Source organism: Bufo gargarizans, chromosome 2, assembly GCF_014858855.1.
Source record: "Bufo gargarizans isolate SCDJY-AF-19 chromosome 2, ASM1485885v1, whole genome shotgun sequence".
NCBI classification, from domain to species: Eukaryota; Metazoa; Chordata; class Amphibia; order Anura; family Bufonidae; genus Bufo; species Bufo gargarizans.
In genome coordinates this window covers 304,391,219-304,408,367 of record NC_058081.1, presented here as the reverse complement: position 1 = coordinate 304,408,367, position 17,149 = coordinate 304,391,219, and the positions used below count along the sequence as shown (strand labels likewise).

Sequence of the window (17,149 nt, the reverse complement as noted above, 5' to 3'; positions counted from 1 at the left end):
GATAATTGCTGTTATTTTTGCTGCAATTAAATGGCATTTACGTTACTTTCAGCATGCTTTGCTAGAACATAAATAGCACTCCCTTTTAACTTTTGTATCATGTCCTTTCCATAATGGTTGTTATATGCTATACTGACAAATACTAAACTTATATTGTCTCTGTACAATTAAAAGAAACAAACAAACCAAGGAAGAATTAAACTGTCTTAAACATATGATTATTTTTTTTTAACACTTTTATCCTTTAAGTTCTGAGTTTTATTGCAGAGTTTTTTAAAGGGTGCTCTAAATGTCTTTAATCTAAAACATCTGGCAACGGTTTGTAATAATGTTAAAAACTATAGAAATGGAAATATTCTAAATTGTATCATTTTAAAGAATTGTATTAATACCAGGAGATACTTTTTTATATTTGATAATTTTTGTTTAGTTTTCTGTTAAAGCAATTTTCTGCATTAATTAACAGAAAACATTGTCACTTACTTATAGTGATTGTTGCCCTGCTTTCCTGTACTCCATTGTGTTTGCATATAATTTTTCACTCTATTGGTTCCCCACCACAATTACATGTCTACTTCTGAAATGTGACAAGGCTTGTAAAGCCCTGCTCTGTCTGCACAACATAATCTATGACCTTGCCTATGAGGGCTGTGTTCTGCTCATCCTCCTGGACTTTGCCTCACAGACGTGATGTCAGCAATGATTCTGTGTCTTCAGGGGTGTTTTTCTAGCAGAGTTTCAAGCAGGCTTGGATCTGTGACATTCGAGCTGTCAGGGGAAGGAGAGGCAGAGATCTGATGCTACAGACACTCCCCGTGAGTCTTGTGCCTGGTTATAAACACAGGGTGCAGATCACAGATCACAATTCCATTGGAGGAGTCAAAATGCACTCAGAACTTCATCACCTGACATATAAAGCACTGACCTTGAATACTGCATCATTTTTTGGTGTAACCGGAAAACACAATTAGCAAATTTGATCAACATGTACTTAATTAGATGTAGTTTTCAATGAATACTATATGCTAATATTTGTATTTATGTATTAAAAAAGGTATTTAACATAAATTTGGACTTTAAATACAAAATAGCATATGAGATCTAAAACTCCTTTAAAGGGGTTCTCCAGTTATTTTAAACTGATGATCTATCCCAGGCATCCTCAAACTGCGGCTGTTTGAGAATGTAACGACGCTGGCAGTAGCACCACGGCCTTCTTGCTGTTTACCGCAGGCCCATTGACGTCACTACTAGTATCACTGGCCTGGGCGGGACTAAGCTCCGTTCAAGTGAACAGAGCTTAGCCCCGCCCAGACCAGTGATACTAGTCATGACGTCACTGAGCCTGCGGTAAACAGCGATTAGGCTGCGGCGCTGCTGCCAGCGCCGCTGCCTTCTCAAACAGCTAATAGGCGGGGATCCCGGGTGTTGGACCCCTGACGATCAGATGCTGATGATCTATCTAGAGGATAGATCATCAGCTTAAAATAACTGTAGAACCCCTTTAACTCAACTGAGTACTATATTTAATTATATCTATATTCTGAATGTATAGTTCCATGAAAAGTACATCTTGAGTACTCCATCAACCACAAATAAACCTACATGGTGAGACAAAATCATATTGACAAAAATATGACAGAAGTTATCCTCTGCCTCCCTGATAGTGTCAGGGTATAACCAGTCTTTGAAACCAAAGTCAGGAGTGGATCATAGAGGAAGAAGATTAAAGGACAGATACTACTTCTCCACTTTTTAAAATCCTCACTTGGCTTTGGTTTCAAAAGCTACATTAGGAAACCTGACCATGTGGCCATATCCTCGTGGTATACTTTTCAGTAAAAGGGTTGTACACCAACTAAATATTAATTTTAGTCTTTTAGATCATGCAAAACATAAGAATTTTTAATCAACATTTTTTGATGCCCCTGTGTCTAAATACAGTTCTTACAATTTTTTTTATTGTAGCCTTAGTGTTCTTTTGAATCCCCCTTCAGAATGTCCACCTAATGTAGTCAGTGCTGTTGGTGAAACATGCTTACTAGCTTGGTCCCACATCCCAGGTGACTGTTATTGTGGAGGCCTGATGAAAAGAGTTTACTACCTTCCGAGAAGAGAATCCAAATAACTCCATATCTACATGCAGGATTTTCAAAAATATTTTTCAGTTGAAAATTAAATTATGGTTGAATGATCCAAATGGCAAATGCAAGAATCATAGAACAACTTCTTTAACCACTTCAACCCCGCTAGATAAAAAAAAACCTTAATGACCAGGCCACTTTTTACACTTCTGCACTACACTACTTTCACAGTTTATTGCTCGGTCAGGCAACGTACCACCCAAATTAATTTTACCTCCTTTTCTTCTCACTAATAGAGCTTTCATTTGGTGGTATTTCATTGCTGCTGACATTTTTACTTTTTTTGTTATTAATCGAAATTTAATGATTTTTTTGCAAAAAAATGTCATTTTTCACTTTCAGTTGTAAAATTTTGCAAAAAAAAACGGCATCCATATATAAATTTTTCGCTAAATTTATTGTTCTACATGTCTTTGATAAAAAAAAAATGTTTGGGTAAAAAAAAAAAAAATGGTTTGGGTAAAAGTTATAGCGTTTACAAACTATGGTACAAAAATGTGAATTTCCGCTTTTTGAAGCAGCTCTGACTTTCTGAGCACCTGTCATGTTTCCTGAGGTTCTACAATGCCCAGACAGTACAAACACCCCACAAATGACCCCATTTCGGAAAGTAGACACCCTAAGGTATTCACTGATGGGCATAGTGAGTTCATAGAACTTTTTATTTTTTGTCACAAGTTAGCGGAAAATGATGATTTATTTTATTTTTTTCTTACAAAGTCTCATTCCACTAACTTGTGACAAAAAAAAAAAATTCTAGGAACTCGCCATGCCCCTCACGGAATACCCTGAGGTGTCTTCTTTCCAAAATGGGGTCACTTGTGGGGTAGTTATACTGCCCTGGCATTTTAGGAGCCATATGCGTGAGAAGTAGTTTGCAATCAAAATCTGTAAAAAATGACCGGTGAAATCCGAAAGGTGCACTTTGGAATGTGGGTCCCTTTGCCCACCTAGGCTGCAAAAAAGTGTCACACATCTGGTATCGCCGTACTCAGGAGAAGTTGGGCAATGTGTTTTGGGGTGTCATTTTACATATACCCATGCTGGGTGAGAGAAATATCTTGGTCAAATGCCAACTTTGTATAAAAAAAATGGGAAATGTTGTCTTTTGCCAAGATATTTCTCTCACCCAGCATAGGTATATGTAAAATGACACCCCAAAACACATTCCCCAACTTCTCCCGAGTACGGCGATACCAGATGTGTGACACTTTTTTTTTGCAGCCTAGGTGGGCAAAGGGGCACACATTCCAAAGAGCACCTTTCGGATTTCACCGGTCATTTTTTTCAGATTTTGATGGCAAACTACTTCTCACGCATATGGGCCCCTAAAATGCCAGGGCAGTATGACTACCCCACAAGTGAACCCATTTTGGAAATAAGACACCCCAGGGTATTCCGTGAGGGGCATGGCGAGTTCCTAGAATTTTTTATTTTTTGTCACAAGTTAGTGGAATATGAGACTTTGTAAGAAAAAAAAAAATCATCATTTTCCGCTAACTAGTGACAAAAAATAAAAATTCTAGGAACTCGCCATGCCCCTCACGGAATACCTTGGGGTGTCTTCTTTCCAAAATGGGGTCACTTGTGGGGTAGTTATACTGCCCTGGCATTCTAGGGGCCCTAATGTGTGCGAAGTAGTTTGAAATCAAAATGTGTAAAAAATGACCTGTAAAATCCTAAAGGTGCTCTTTGGAATGTGTGCCCCTTTGCCCACCTAGGCGGCAAAAAAGTGTCACACATGTGGTTTCGCCGTACTCAGGAGAAGTTGGGGAATGTGTTTTGGGGTGTCATTTTACATATACCCATGCTGGGTGAGAGAAATATCTTGGCAAAAGAAAACTTTTCCCATTTTTTTTATACAAAGTTGGCATTTGACCAAGATATTTATCTCACCCAGCATGGGTATATGTAAAATGACACCCCCAAAACACATTCCCCAACTTCTCCTGAGTACGGCGATACCACATGTGTCACACTTTTTTGCAGCCTAGATGCGCAAAGCGGCCCAAATTCCTTTTAGGAGGGCATTTTTAGACATTTGGATCCCAAACTTCTTCTCACGCTTTCGGGCCCCTAAAATGCCAGGGCAGTATAAATACCCCACATGTGACCCCATTTTGGAAAGAAGACACCCCAAGGTATTCAATGAGGGGCATGGCGAGTTCATCAAATTTTTTTTTTTTTGGCACAAGTTAGCGGAAATTGATTTTTTATTTTTTTTTTATTTTCTCACAGTCTTCCTTTCCGCTAACTTGGGACAAAAATTTCAATCTTTCATAGACTCAATATGCCCCTCACGGAATACCTTGGGGTGTCTTCTTTCCGAAATGGGGTCACATGTGGGGTATTTATACTGCCCTGGCATTTTAGGGGCCCTAAAGCGTGAGAAGAAGTCTGGAATATAAATGTCTAAAAAATTTTACGCATTTGGATTCCGTGAGGGGTATGGTGAGTTCATGTGATTTTATTTCTTGACACAAGTTAGTAGAATATGAGACTTTGTAAGAAAAAAAAAACAAAAAAACAATTTCCCCTAACTTGGGCCAAAAAAATGTCTGAATGGAGCCTTACAGGGGGGGTGATCAATGACGGAGGTGATCAGTGAATCTATATGGGTGATCACCTCCCTGTCATTGATCACCCCCCTGTAAGGCTCCATTCAGACGTCCGTATGTGTTTTGCGGATCCGATCCATGTATCCGTGGATCCGTAAAAATCATACAGACGTCTGAATGGAGCCTTACAGGGGGGTGATCAATGACAGGGGGGTGATCAGGGAATCTATATGGGTGATCACCTCCCTGTAAGGCTCCATTCAGACGTCCGTATGTGTTTTGCGGATCCGATCCATGTATCCGTGGATCCGTATAAATCATACGGACGTCTGAATGGAGCCTTACAGGGGGGTGATCAATGACAGGGGGGTGATCAGGGAGTCTATATGGGGTGATCATGGGTGATCAGGGGTTCATAAGGGGTTAATAAGTGACAGGGGGGGTGTAGTGTAGTGTAGTGTAGTGGTGTTTTGTGGTACTTTACTGAGCTACCTGTGTCCTCTGGTGGTCGATCCAAACAAAAGGGACCACCAGAGGACCAGCGTCTAATATACCTGTTAGGGGTTAAAAAAATGACATCTCCAGCCTGCCAGCGAACGATCGCCGCTGGCAGGCTGGAGATCCACTCGCTTACCTTCCGATCCTGTGAACGTGCGCGCCTGTGTGCGCGCGTTCACAGGAAATCACGGCTCTCGCGAGATGACGCGTATATGCGTGACTCTGCGCAGAGCTGCCACTTCCGGAACGCGAATCTGTGTTAGGCGGTCTGGAGGTGGTTAAAGTCAAAAAGAAGCAAGAATCCTATTAATTATAGATTTCCGTATGTCCAGAAAGAAGTCCATCTTTAGGCATGTATAAGCAAGAATGACATTTATTACCAGGGGCGTCGCTAGGTTAAAACATTCGGGGCCTGGGCCCTGGATGTTTTGTCCCATGCCCCGAATGTCCTGCCTGCCTGCTAGATACAACTGTATTGCCGTACACAGAACGGCAATACAATTGAATCTTACACTGGGAAGAGGTGAAGGACCTGTGGTGACATCACAGGTCATGTGATTAGCAAAACAGGCTGTGATAGGATGACCTGGATGATGTCACCATCATGTGACCAGTGCAGGATTGGACCGGAGTGAAGAGGAGAAGGAGCCTAATGGTGATGTCTGTACAGGAGAGGTAAGTGAAGGGAGAGGCAGAGCAATGCTGGGAGTTGTAGTTATTTAACTGGGATGTATTTTAGGGCTGAAGGGAGAGATGTTATTGACATGGAACTGTGTGCTTGAGGTGGCTGGGGGAGGGAGTGATGTTGTTTACATGGGACTGTATGTTGAAAGTGGATGGTGGGGGGAATGATGTTTATGTACATGGAACTTAATGTTTAGGCTACATTCACAGGTCTCTCACAAGCAGCCCCAAATGCATCAGTTTAACCCCAATGCATTCCGAATGGATGCGGATCCATTCAGAATGCATTCGTTCGGCTCCGTACAGTCCCCCGTTCCATTTTGGAGGCGGACCCCAAAATGCTGCAAGCAGCGTTTTTGTGTCCGCATGGCCTTGCGGAGCCAAACGGATCCGTCCTGACTTACAATGTAAGTCAATAGGGACGGATCTCTTTGCATTGACACAAAATGGTGCAATTGTAAACTGATCCGTCCCCCATTGACTTTTAATGTTAGTCAGGACGGATTCGTATTGGGACTTAGAAATTCAAATCTAATACAAACGAGTCGGTCCTGAACGGATGCATTAATTTGTATTATATCGGTGCGGATCCGTCCTGTACAAGTACAGGACAGATCCGCACGAACGCAAGAGTGAAAGTAGCCTTAGGGGGGGATGTTTACATGGGATTGTGCATTGGAGGCGGCTGGGGAGGAGGTGATGTTATTTACATGGGACTGTATGGTGGAGGGAGGATTATAACTGCAGGGGGCACTGCAGATCCAGGGGACATTATAGGCGGTCTTATTACTACTGGGGGCTCTATAGAAGGGTCTTATAGAGCTGGCTTATTTTTACTAAGCGCACTATGGGGGCCTTATTACTACTGAGGGGTCTGTAGGGAGCTTTATTACCACTGGGGCAACAATAGGGGGCCTTATTTCTACTGGGGACTCTGTGAGGGTATTATTAATATGGGAGGGCTCTTCTAATAATGGGGGCATTGTTGAGGAGCATTATCACGGTTGGGGCAGTGTTACTAATAAGGGCATTCTAGAAGGGTATTACTATTGGTGGGACTATGAGGAGCACTATTACTATGGGGGGCAGTAATGTTTCTTTAGGATAGTATTTGGGGGTATTGGGGGGGTTGAGGTTTTGGCACAGCAAGCAGCAGGATAACACTGTGGGGACTCCAGTTGGGGGATAATGATAGAATGTGAGGACGCTAAGATGTCTGTGTGTCACACTCTGCAGAGACGAGGCAGCTGAGAGAAGTTGTCCAGACCAAGATGATGACAGAGAGGAGACGTCACCTGGAGGCCCTGGATGTGACAGGTAAGTGCTGCTGTATAGCAAGTACAGCATAGTGCGGGGGGGGACGACATATATTTTGGGGCTTGTGCCTCGGATCTTTTGAGACCCTAGCAACGCCCCTGTTTATTACATTATCTATTTCAACTAATGTTACATTTTGAAGTTAGAGAATACATAACAGAATTTAGGGGAAAAAAAGGAAAGTCCCGGTAGAAAGGTGGTAAGCAAAGTGAAGCCAATGGACAGAAAAGGGAAAAATGAGAAATGTAGGAAAGGAGAGAAAAGATGTCAAAGGAATGGAACAGCTTAGGTTGAAGAAAAGGAACATGGATATCATCAGTGTCACAAATGTAGCAGAGGTACAGACAAGGACAGTGAGGCTTTGAACTGAGAAAACCCTGTTGTACCTACCTACTTGCAGTATCAGCCCTAAACAGCTGAAAGGCACCTGGACGACAGTCCCTATGCTACATAGATGTGGAGATTAACACACGGACAGAACAAACACAAAAGCAGAGTTGACGGAAATGGGTCAAAACCAGACAGGCTACATAGTACTAAAACATGAGACAGAGAGTGGTCAAAAGAAAAGCTAGGGTCATAAATACAGATTTCCAAAAGCAGTACAGGAACAGGGGAACAATGCTGCGGGGAGAAACAGAGCATTGCATCCCATTGCTAGGGATGTCGCGTCACTAGGGTACGTGGCTCAGCAGCACATCTCTCCCTGCCTGGCCATGCTGAAGCTGAGGATCATGCTGCTGGACCCTGGACAGGTAAATTTGTTATAATCAGAATCTTTGCTGCAGAGGGATAGATTGATGCTGTCACTACAGCATATCACAGAAAGGAGAACAAAAACATGAGCTTTACTTGGAAAATCATGGGCTACCTATACATGTATTTACACATTGACATGACCATTATCATTAACTGAACATCATACATTTGTATACATTATGTAATAATGAAAATGCTTACTTGAGTGTCTTAGATTACAAGTTGAGCGAATCGAAGCTTTCAAAGTGGAATTCGATCCGAATTTCAGGAAAAATTCTATTCGCAACTAATGCAAATTTACTCGCGCTTCGTGGTAACGAATAGCAATTTTTGCTAAAATGGTGACTACATGTGTGAGGACATGGGGCAAGGAACTCTGGTAAGACGGGATGACCCATAATGCCCTGCATGCAGCCAATCAGCAGCCAGCCAGCCCTGTGATGTCACAGCCCTATAAATACGGTGGCCATCTTGAATTCAGACATTTTCCAGCGTTCGGAGTGCAGGGACAAACGGGAGAAGGCGCTAGGGACAGCAATAAAAAAAAAACTCATTGTGAACAAAAAAACTATTTATAAGTGTAGGGAAAGGATAGGACGGAATAATTTCACAGCATCTTAGTGCATGGAGAGACGTCAGAAGGCGCTAGGGACAGTGCTAGTGTAAAAGCGATTTACAAGTGCAGGGAAAGATTTGGCGATCCAAATAGCCATTATACAGCTCTGTCATTCCAACAATTTGCTCTTGGGGTGCAAGTGCAATGTTGAAAAGCCTTTAGTGGCTTATATCTGTGGAAAAAGAAAAATATATACGCAGTTTACTTCTGCAGCTATATGCAGTGAAAGTGTTTAGTGGAGTATTTCAATACAAAAAGAAAAATATATTCGCAGTTCACTTTTGCAGCTATATGTGTTGAAAGCGTTTAGAGGCGTATGTCATTATAAAAAGAAAAACATATTCTTAGTTCACTTTTGCAGCTATATGTGGTAAAAGCGTTTAGTGGCGTATTTCAGTAGAAAAATAAAAATATATGCGCAGTTCACTTCTGCAGATATGTCGTGAAAGCGTTTAGTGGCGTATTTCATCACAAAAATCAAAATATATAGGCATTTCACTTCTGCAGTTATATGTTGTGAAAGCATTGAGACGTATTTCAGTGCAAAAATAAAAATATATACAAAGTTCACGGTTATAGTTATTTGCAGTAAAAGCATTTAGTGACGTATTTCAATACAAAAAGATAACTGCAGAAGTGAACTGAGAATATATTTATCTTTTTGTACTGAAATAGGCCACTAAACATTTTCACCACAAATAACTGCAATAGTGAAATGGTATATATTTTTCTTTTTGTACTGAAATAGGCCACTCAATTCTTTCACCACAAATAACTGCAACAGTGAAGTGTGTATATATTTTTCTTTTTGTACTGAAATAGGCCACTAAACGCTTTCACCACAAATAACTGCAACGGTGGAGTGCATATATATTTTTCTTTTTGTACTAACATAGGCCACTAAACGCTTTCAACACATTTAAATTCAGAAGTGAACTGAGAATTTATTTTTATTTTTGTACTGAAATAGGCCACTAAATGCTTTCGACACATAACTGCAGAAGTGAACTGAGAATATATTTATGTGTCGAAAGCGTTTAGTGGCCTATTTCAGTACAAAAATAAAAATAAATTCTCAGTTTACTTCTGAATTTAAATGTGTTGAAAGCGTTTAGTGGCCTATGTTAGTACAAAAAGAAAAATATATATGCACTTCACCGTTAGTTATTTGTGATGAAAGCGTTTAGTGGCCTATTTCAGTACAAAAAGAAAAATATATACACACTTCACTGTTGCAGTTATTTGTGGTGAAAGAATTTAGTGGCCTATTTCTGTACAAAAATAAAAATATATACCATTTCACTGTTGCAGTTATTTGTGGTAAAAGTGTTTAGTGGCCTATTTCAGTACAAAAAGAAAAATATATTCTCAGTTCACTTCTGCAGTTATATGTGTTGAAAGTATTTAGTGGCCTATTTCAGTACAAACTAGAAAAATATATATGCACTTCATTGTTGCAGTTATTTGTGGTGAAAGCGTTTAGTGGCCTACTTCAGAACAAAAAGAAAAATATATACACACTTCACTGTTGCAGCTATTTGTGGTAAAAGTGTTTAGTGGCCTATTATCAGTACAAAAAGAAAAATATATACGCATTTCACTGTTGCAGTTATTTATGGTGAAAGCGTTTAATGGCCTATTTCAGTACAGAAAGAAAAATATATACGTACTTCACTGTTGCAGTTATATGTGTTAAAAGCGCTTAGTGGCCTATTTTAGTTCAACAAGAAAAATATATACACACTTCACTGTTGCAGTTATTTGTGGTGAAAGCATTTAGTGGCCTATTTCAGTACAAAAGAAAAATATATACCATTTCACTGTTGCAGTTATTTGCATCAAAACTGGGGTATGGTCATCGTACCACATTTATGAAAGCATTTTGGACACTTTTTTTTATTTGTCTAACAAAGGTGTTTGGCTTAATGAGAAAGGAAGTGTGGTTTGTCAAATAGGGGTGTGGGTTTAAGTTGTGACAATGTGCGTCCAAATTTCACCATAATGTTGATGCAAAATTTTGGCCCAAAGTAAGCCAAGGAATAGGTTTTATAAACTTAGACAGTCTGAAGATGTACCAGATTTATCATCCATCATCAGACACTGATAAATATGGCACATCTTTCGACCATCTAGTCTAAACATTAGACAAGATTTATAAATTTGCTCTAATCTGCTTTGAAGGTTAACTATTTTATGACAGCAGCAGTTCTATGTAGCTGGTACAACTCATACTGGATTTAAAAAAAATATATATTATTCGACTATGGAAACAACATTTTATTTCAAAACAACTGAAATTAAAATCACTGCTTGGAATACTGGAAATTTTACTGTAGAGGATGCTTCACATACTGGGTAATCAGACAATAAGTCTTATGTCAGAGATATAGGTGTTCTCCTATAGCGAGTCTAGAGTAGAGGGATCATTCTATACATAACAACATTGATGTAATGTTTTAAGACTTGTGTCATTGTTGAATGTAATATGGGAAATCTCTGTCCCCAACTATAGCAACTACACATCTCTAAGTTAAATGGTTTGGCCAATCTGTGACATTGATACCATCAAAGATAGATAGGTGCTGGTCCTTATCTAGTGAACAGGGCCCCTGAAGTTAAGAAGAGCACACTGTGCATGTGTGGCATGCTCTCCAGTCATCACCATGGGAGTTCTGAACATAGCCAAGCAAGCAACTTCGGCTACTTTCAGAGGTCCCGTATTGGTGAATAGAGAGTGCACCATGCAAGCGTGACCACCTCTGCATTTACAACTATGGACCTGCTGGAAATAGCCTCCCATAGCGGTAATTGGAGAGGGCACCATGCCAGCGCGGCCACCTCTGCATTTACAACTATGGACCTGCTGGAAATAGCCTCCCATAGTGTTGAATGAAGGATGGCCTCGGATGCAAATCTGGGCTCTGTTCACTTTGGGTGTTAGCTTCTGTAGACAGAAGCCGGTCACAGATGTAGACCTGTACCTATCTGATACTGATCTCATATCCTTGGGACACACTGTCAATGTCCCAATACCCCTTTAATGATAAGAGTAGCTTAAATATCCTGCATCACGTCTTCAAAAATGAGGCAGAATAAACTCATCTGCTCATAAAATGTTCCTAATTCTAGAACAAGTAACTCGTGATTTGTTTCTTCTCATTTCCTAAAGCACTATTTTAAAAGGTGTGTTTGGTTTTTCCTTTTGCAGCATGCCTTGTCTGACAAAGCCATTGTGAAAACGTTTGATCCGAAAACAACGTGCTTGCAAGAATGTATTATCACCACCTTTCAGGATTTGTACTTTGTGTCAGAAAGCTTTGAAGAAGCAAAGGAAAAGATGAGGTTCATTCATTTATTACAAAACAAAGAAGTTTAAAAAACATTTCATCACTTCTGATATGATTCTAATTCATTTTTTCCTCTGTCTTTAAATCCCATAGAGAATTTGCAAAGTCAATCAACCGTCCTTTCTCAGTGCACTTCAATCCTTACACCCAGAGTATTGAAATCCTTAAGGACACCCGCAGCATTGAAAATGTAGTGCAAGACTTGAGGAGCGACCTGAACACTGTCTGTGATGCTTTAGCAAAAATGAACAAATATTTGGGGATATAGAGCAAATCTGATATTCTGTGGACTGATAAAGGCGTCCAGGCATTTTCAGCTTCACTACCTGGACATAATCTCTATAGTAATCAATTCTCTCTTATTTCTCCTTTGTAATATATGATTTTTTTAATTCATGTAAAGTACTCAAGTCATAGCACACTTATACCCAAAACCTATGTAGGATTCACGTCAAACTTACAAGATCTAGACAGCTGGAATCTGGGCTGCTGTAGACTGATGGAGGTGGAATGAGTCCGTGATTTAGCTGACATAGTGCTGGTCTTTATGGAGGTGAGAAAGTAGTCACCACTGAATTATATCTTTAAAGGGGTTGGCCACTATATAAGTACTTTACACAACATTGTTGTAGGCAAGGTAAAAATGAGTTTCCAAATATACTTTATTTAAAAAATCTGCTAATCTTTTTATAGTAAGCCACGCCTCTTGAGCCCCGCTCTGCCGTGCAGCCAGTTCGTCCATGCCTTTATTGTAACTGCACATGCGCTGCTCTCCTAATCTGCCTAAGAGCAGCGCATGCCCAGTCTGCCCCTGCCACTTGTGTGCTCCCTGTTCCATCTCTGACAGGAATCCGCTGTTTGTTATGTCAGTGCAAACAGCTTATTCCTCTCAAGAGTTCGGAGCTGGGAGTCTAGTAAGAGCATATCTAATGTCCTGTCTACAATGAGGGTGGTCCCCGGCAGATCGCTGTAATTGGCTAGTCTGTACAGACTAGTCAATCACAGGCCGTGACTGTGGGGATCAGAACCTTCTAAAATGTGTGTATATATAATATCTCCCCCTGTGGGATCCAGCCCCCATTGTGCCCCCAAATTTCTTCTTATAGCTTATATAATTTTTTTTAAATTGTAAAAGTAGGGAAAATAAGAAAAGTAGACATATTAGGTATCGACTGGCTCTATAAAAAACTCACATAATCTAACCCCTCTGATGAACACCGGCAATAATAAAAAAAAAAAGCCAATTTTTTTGTCACCTTACATAACTTAAAGTGTAACGCCAAGTGATAAAAAAGTCGTATGGCCCCCAAAATCATACCAATCTAACCGTCACCTCATCCCACAAAAAATTTGCCCAACAAATAAAAAAAACTATGGCACTAAAACATGCTTTTATTGTGTTAAATGTAAAAAAAAATCGCTGCGTCCATAACAACCTGCTCTATAAAAATACCACATGACCTAACCCCTCAGGTGAAGACCGTAAATAAGATAAGATAAAAACGGTGTAAAAAAATCAATTTTTTGTCACCTTCATCACAAAAAGTGTAATAGCAAGCAATCAAAAAGTCATATGCACCCCAAAATATTGCCAATCAAACCGTCATCACATCCCGCAATAATGATACCCTACCTAAGACAATTGTCAAAAAAAAAAAACTATGGCTCTCAGACTATGGAGACACTAAAACATGATTTTTTTTGTTTTAATAAAAAAATGTTTTTATTGTGTTAAATGTACCAAAAAATAAAAAAGGAGACATATTAGGTATCACTGTGTCCATAACAACCTTCTCTATAAAATACCACATGACCTAACCCCTCAGATGAACATGATACCCTACCTAAGACAATTGTCAAACATTTTTAAAAAAATATGGCTCTCAGACGATGGAGACACTAAAACATGATTTATTTTTTATTAAAAAAATGATATTGTTGTGTAAAACTTAAATAAAATAAAAAAAAGTATCCATATTAGGTATTGCCACATCCGTAATGATCTGCTCTATAAAAAATACCACATGACATAACCCCTCAGGTGAATACCATAAAAAAAACAAAAACAAACCTGCAAAATAAAAAAAAATAAACTTTTTTGTCACCTTACATCACTAAAAGTGCAACACCAAGCAATCAAAAAGGTGTATTCCCCCCAAAATAGCACCAATCTAACGTCACCTCATCCTGCAGAAAATGAGTCCCTACCTAAGACAGCCGCCCAAAAAAAAAATATATATATGGCTTTCAGAATATGGAGACACTAAAAAAAACTTTTTTTTTTTCAGAAATCTTTATTATGTAAAACTGAAACAAACAACCAAAAAGTCCTATTTGGTATGGTCGCATTTGTAACAACCTGCTCTATAAAAATACCACATGATCTAACCTGTCAGATGAACATTGTAAATAGCAAAAAATAAAAACTAAGCCAAAACAGCTATTTTTTGTTACCTTGCCTCACAAAAAGTGTAATATAGAGCAACCAAAAATCATATGTACCCTAAAATAGTACCAACAAAACTGCCACCTAATCCCATAGTTTCTAAAATGGGGTATTTTTGTGGAGTTTCTACTCTAGGGGTGCATCAGGGGGTCTTCAAATGTGACATGGCAGCTTAATATTATACCAGTGAAATCTGCCTTTCAAAAACCATATGGCATTCCTTTCCTTCTGCGCCCTGCAATGTGCCTGTACTGCAGTTTACGACCACATATGGATTGTTTCTGTAAACTACATAATCAGGGCAATAAATATTGAGTTTTGTTTGGCTGTTAACCCTTCTGAAATGTCATCTCCATTTTCCTTTAATTCTTGTGGAACACCTAAAGGGTTAACAAAGCTTGTAAAATCTGTTTTGAATACCTTGAGGGGTGTAGTTTCTAAAATGGGATAATGTAAGCTTATGTAAGCCTCACAAAGTGACTTCAGACCTGAACTGGTCCTTAAAATGTGGGTTTTGGGAATTTTCTGAAAAAATTTCAAGATTTGCTTCTAAGCCTTCTAACATCCCCCAAAAAATAAAATGTCATTCACAAAATGATCCAAATATGAAGTAGACATATGGGGAATGTGAAGTAATAATTATTTTTGGAGTTATTACCATCTATTATAAAAGTCGAGAAATTTTGGTAAATTAGGTATTTTTTTTATAAAGGAAAATGAAATATTTTGACTCAATTTTACCACTGTCATGAAGTACAATATGTGATGAGAAAACAATCTCAGAATGGCTCGGATAAGTAAAAGTGTTTTAAAGTTATTGCCACATAAAGTGACACTTGTCAGATTTGCTAAAATTGGCTTGGTCCTAAAAGGGTTAAAGGGACAGTCCAGCTCTATTGATGACATATTCTCAGGCTAGGTCATCAGTATCTGATCTGTGGGGGACTGACAATCGGCATCTCCGCTAATCAGCTGGATGAAGAGGAGGCAGTGCTCCATGCGAGCGCCCCTTCCTCTTCATTACCCTGCTTGTCCTCTCGCAAGTGCAGTGTAATAAAAGTACTCACTCCATTCAGGTGAATGGAGCCAGTGCTTGTAATCATACTACGTCTCTGCTCCAGAGGAGACAACGCATAGTGTAATGACCAGGAATCGGTGCCTTCTCCTCAAACAGCTGATCAGCTGGGGTGCCAAGTGTCGGACCACCGCTGATCAGATATTGATGACCTATGTTGATGATAGTTGATGAATATATGTGGAAGGACAACCCCTTTCACCCCTTCAGGACCAGGCCATATTTTTTATTTTGGCCTTCCCGGAGCCATAACCTTTCTAATTTTTCATTCAAATATCTGTATGAGGGATTGTTTTTTTCCGGGACTAATAGTATTTTTGATTCGCACCATCTACTTTTGAATTTGATGTGGTGTAAAGCTGTAAAATACAGATGGGGTGTAATGTAAAAAATAAATAAAACAATCTGCCACAGTGTAATTACAGTGATACCACATTTGCATTTTTTCTTTTAATACTGAAAAAGATAATTTGAAAAAATATATATTCTTTTCTTTGCATCTCCATATTCTGATCCCCATTTCTGTTTTAGAATTATGTCTACTTAGAAGACTGAGGGCTCATGTTTTGCATTGTGATCTATAGTTTTATTATTTATACCACTTTGGAGTGTGTGAGTGAGTGGGTTTTTGATGACTTTTTTTTTTTTTTTTGTGAAGCAATGAAAAAAGGTCAAATTGCCCATTTATTTTATTTTTTCAGTTATACCGTCCACCCTATGGGATACATATTTCAATAGCGATAGCTTTTTTTTTTTTAAGTGGCGGTGCCAAAGATAATTTATATTTTTACTTTATATTTATTTTTATCTTTAGTTTGGAGAAAGAGGGATGATTTTAATTTTAATATTTTATAAAGCCCTCCTTATTTAAACGCCCGTCTAAGGGATCTGAACATGCGATCTTTAGATTGCGTCTCCTATAGACTGCTGTGAATTAGCACTTGCAGTCTAAGGGCTCATGCACACAAGCGTGTGTGCCCCGTTCCTGTATGGCGGACAGCAAACATCCCATTGACTTGAATAGGTCTGCAATCTGCAAGATACAGAGTGGTATGGAGCGGAGGCACGGATCAGAAGCCCACGGAAGCAGTACAAAGTGCTTTCTCTCTGTGCTTCTGCATTACAAAAAAAAAATAGAATGTGTTCTATCTTTTTGTGGTGCGGAACGTATCTTGCGGATCGCAGACCCATTGAAGTGAATGGGTCCAAATCTGCAAACTGCCTGCACTCGGCTGGTACCTGGGCATTGCGGACCATTATATGGGGTGCAGCACTCTTGGGGAAAGCCACCTCAGATGCTGTGGTTACAAAAGACCATGGCATCTGTCTGCGATCGGCATTATGGTCAATCGCAGACATTAGCCCTGGGTCTCTTTAAAACAGCAGAAACCCAGAACAGAATCTAAACAAACCTGCCTCAGCCAACTACACTCTGCTGAAAGCGCTGCAGCTTTCTGGATTTCAGTTATCTCATCGGGCTGAGGTATCTGGGTGAGATATACACACCTTCCACCACAGTAGATATAGATAGATATCTCTCCATCTTTACACACATATTATACACACACACACCCCCTGTACACCCATGTACATATCCACACACATGTATGTATTTTATATATATATCACATTGTAGGAAAAGCAGTATCCTTTATTCTATGCTGGGAATGTAGGATTGCTATCATTATGTTGATTTCTCTATGTA

The 17,149-nt window shown here is 39.5% G+C and overlaps 1 protein-coding gene across 2 annotated transcripts in view; it reads left to right on the top strand.

Annotated features, from left to right (window-relative positions):
• TPH2 (tryptophan hydroxylase 2) overlaps positions 1–13,250 on the top strand; it is a 316,022-nt gene extending 302,772 nt beyond the window's left edge. For both annotated transcript variants that reach the window (XM_044277143.1, XM_044277142.1), the window contains 2 exons: positions 11,785–11,918; positions 12,017–13,250. In XM_044277143.1, the coding sequence (XP_044133078.1) occupies positions 11,785–11,918; positions 12,017–12,191 (309 nt within the window). In that variant the 3' untranslated portion in view covers positions 12,192–13,250. The remainder of the gene's footprint in view (positions 1–11,784; positions 11,919–12,016) is intronic.
• Positions 13,251–17,149: the final 3,899 nt, after the last annotated feature.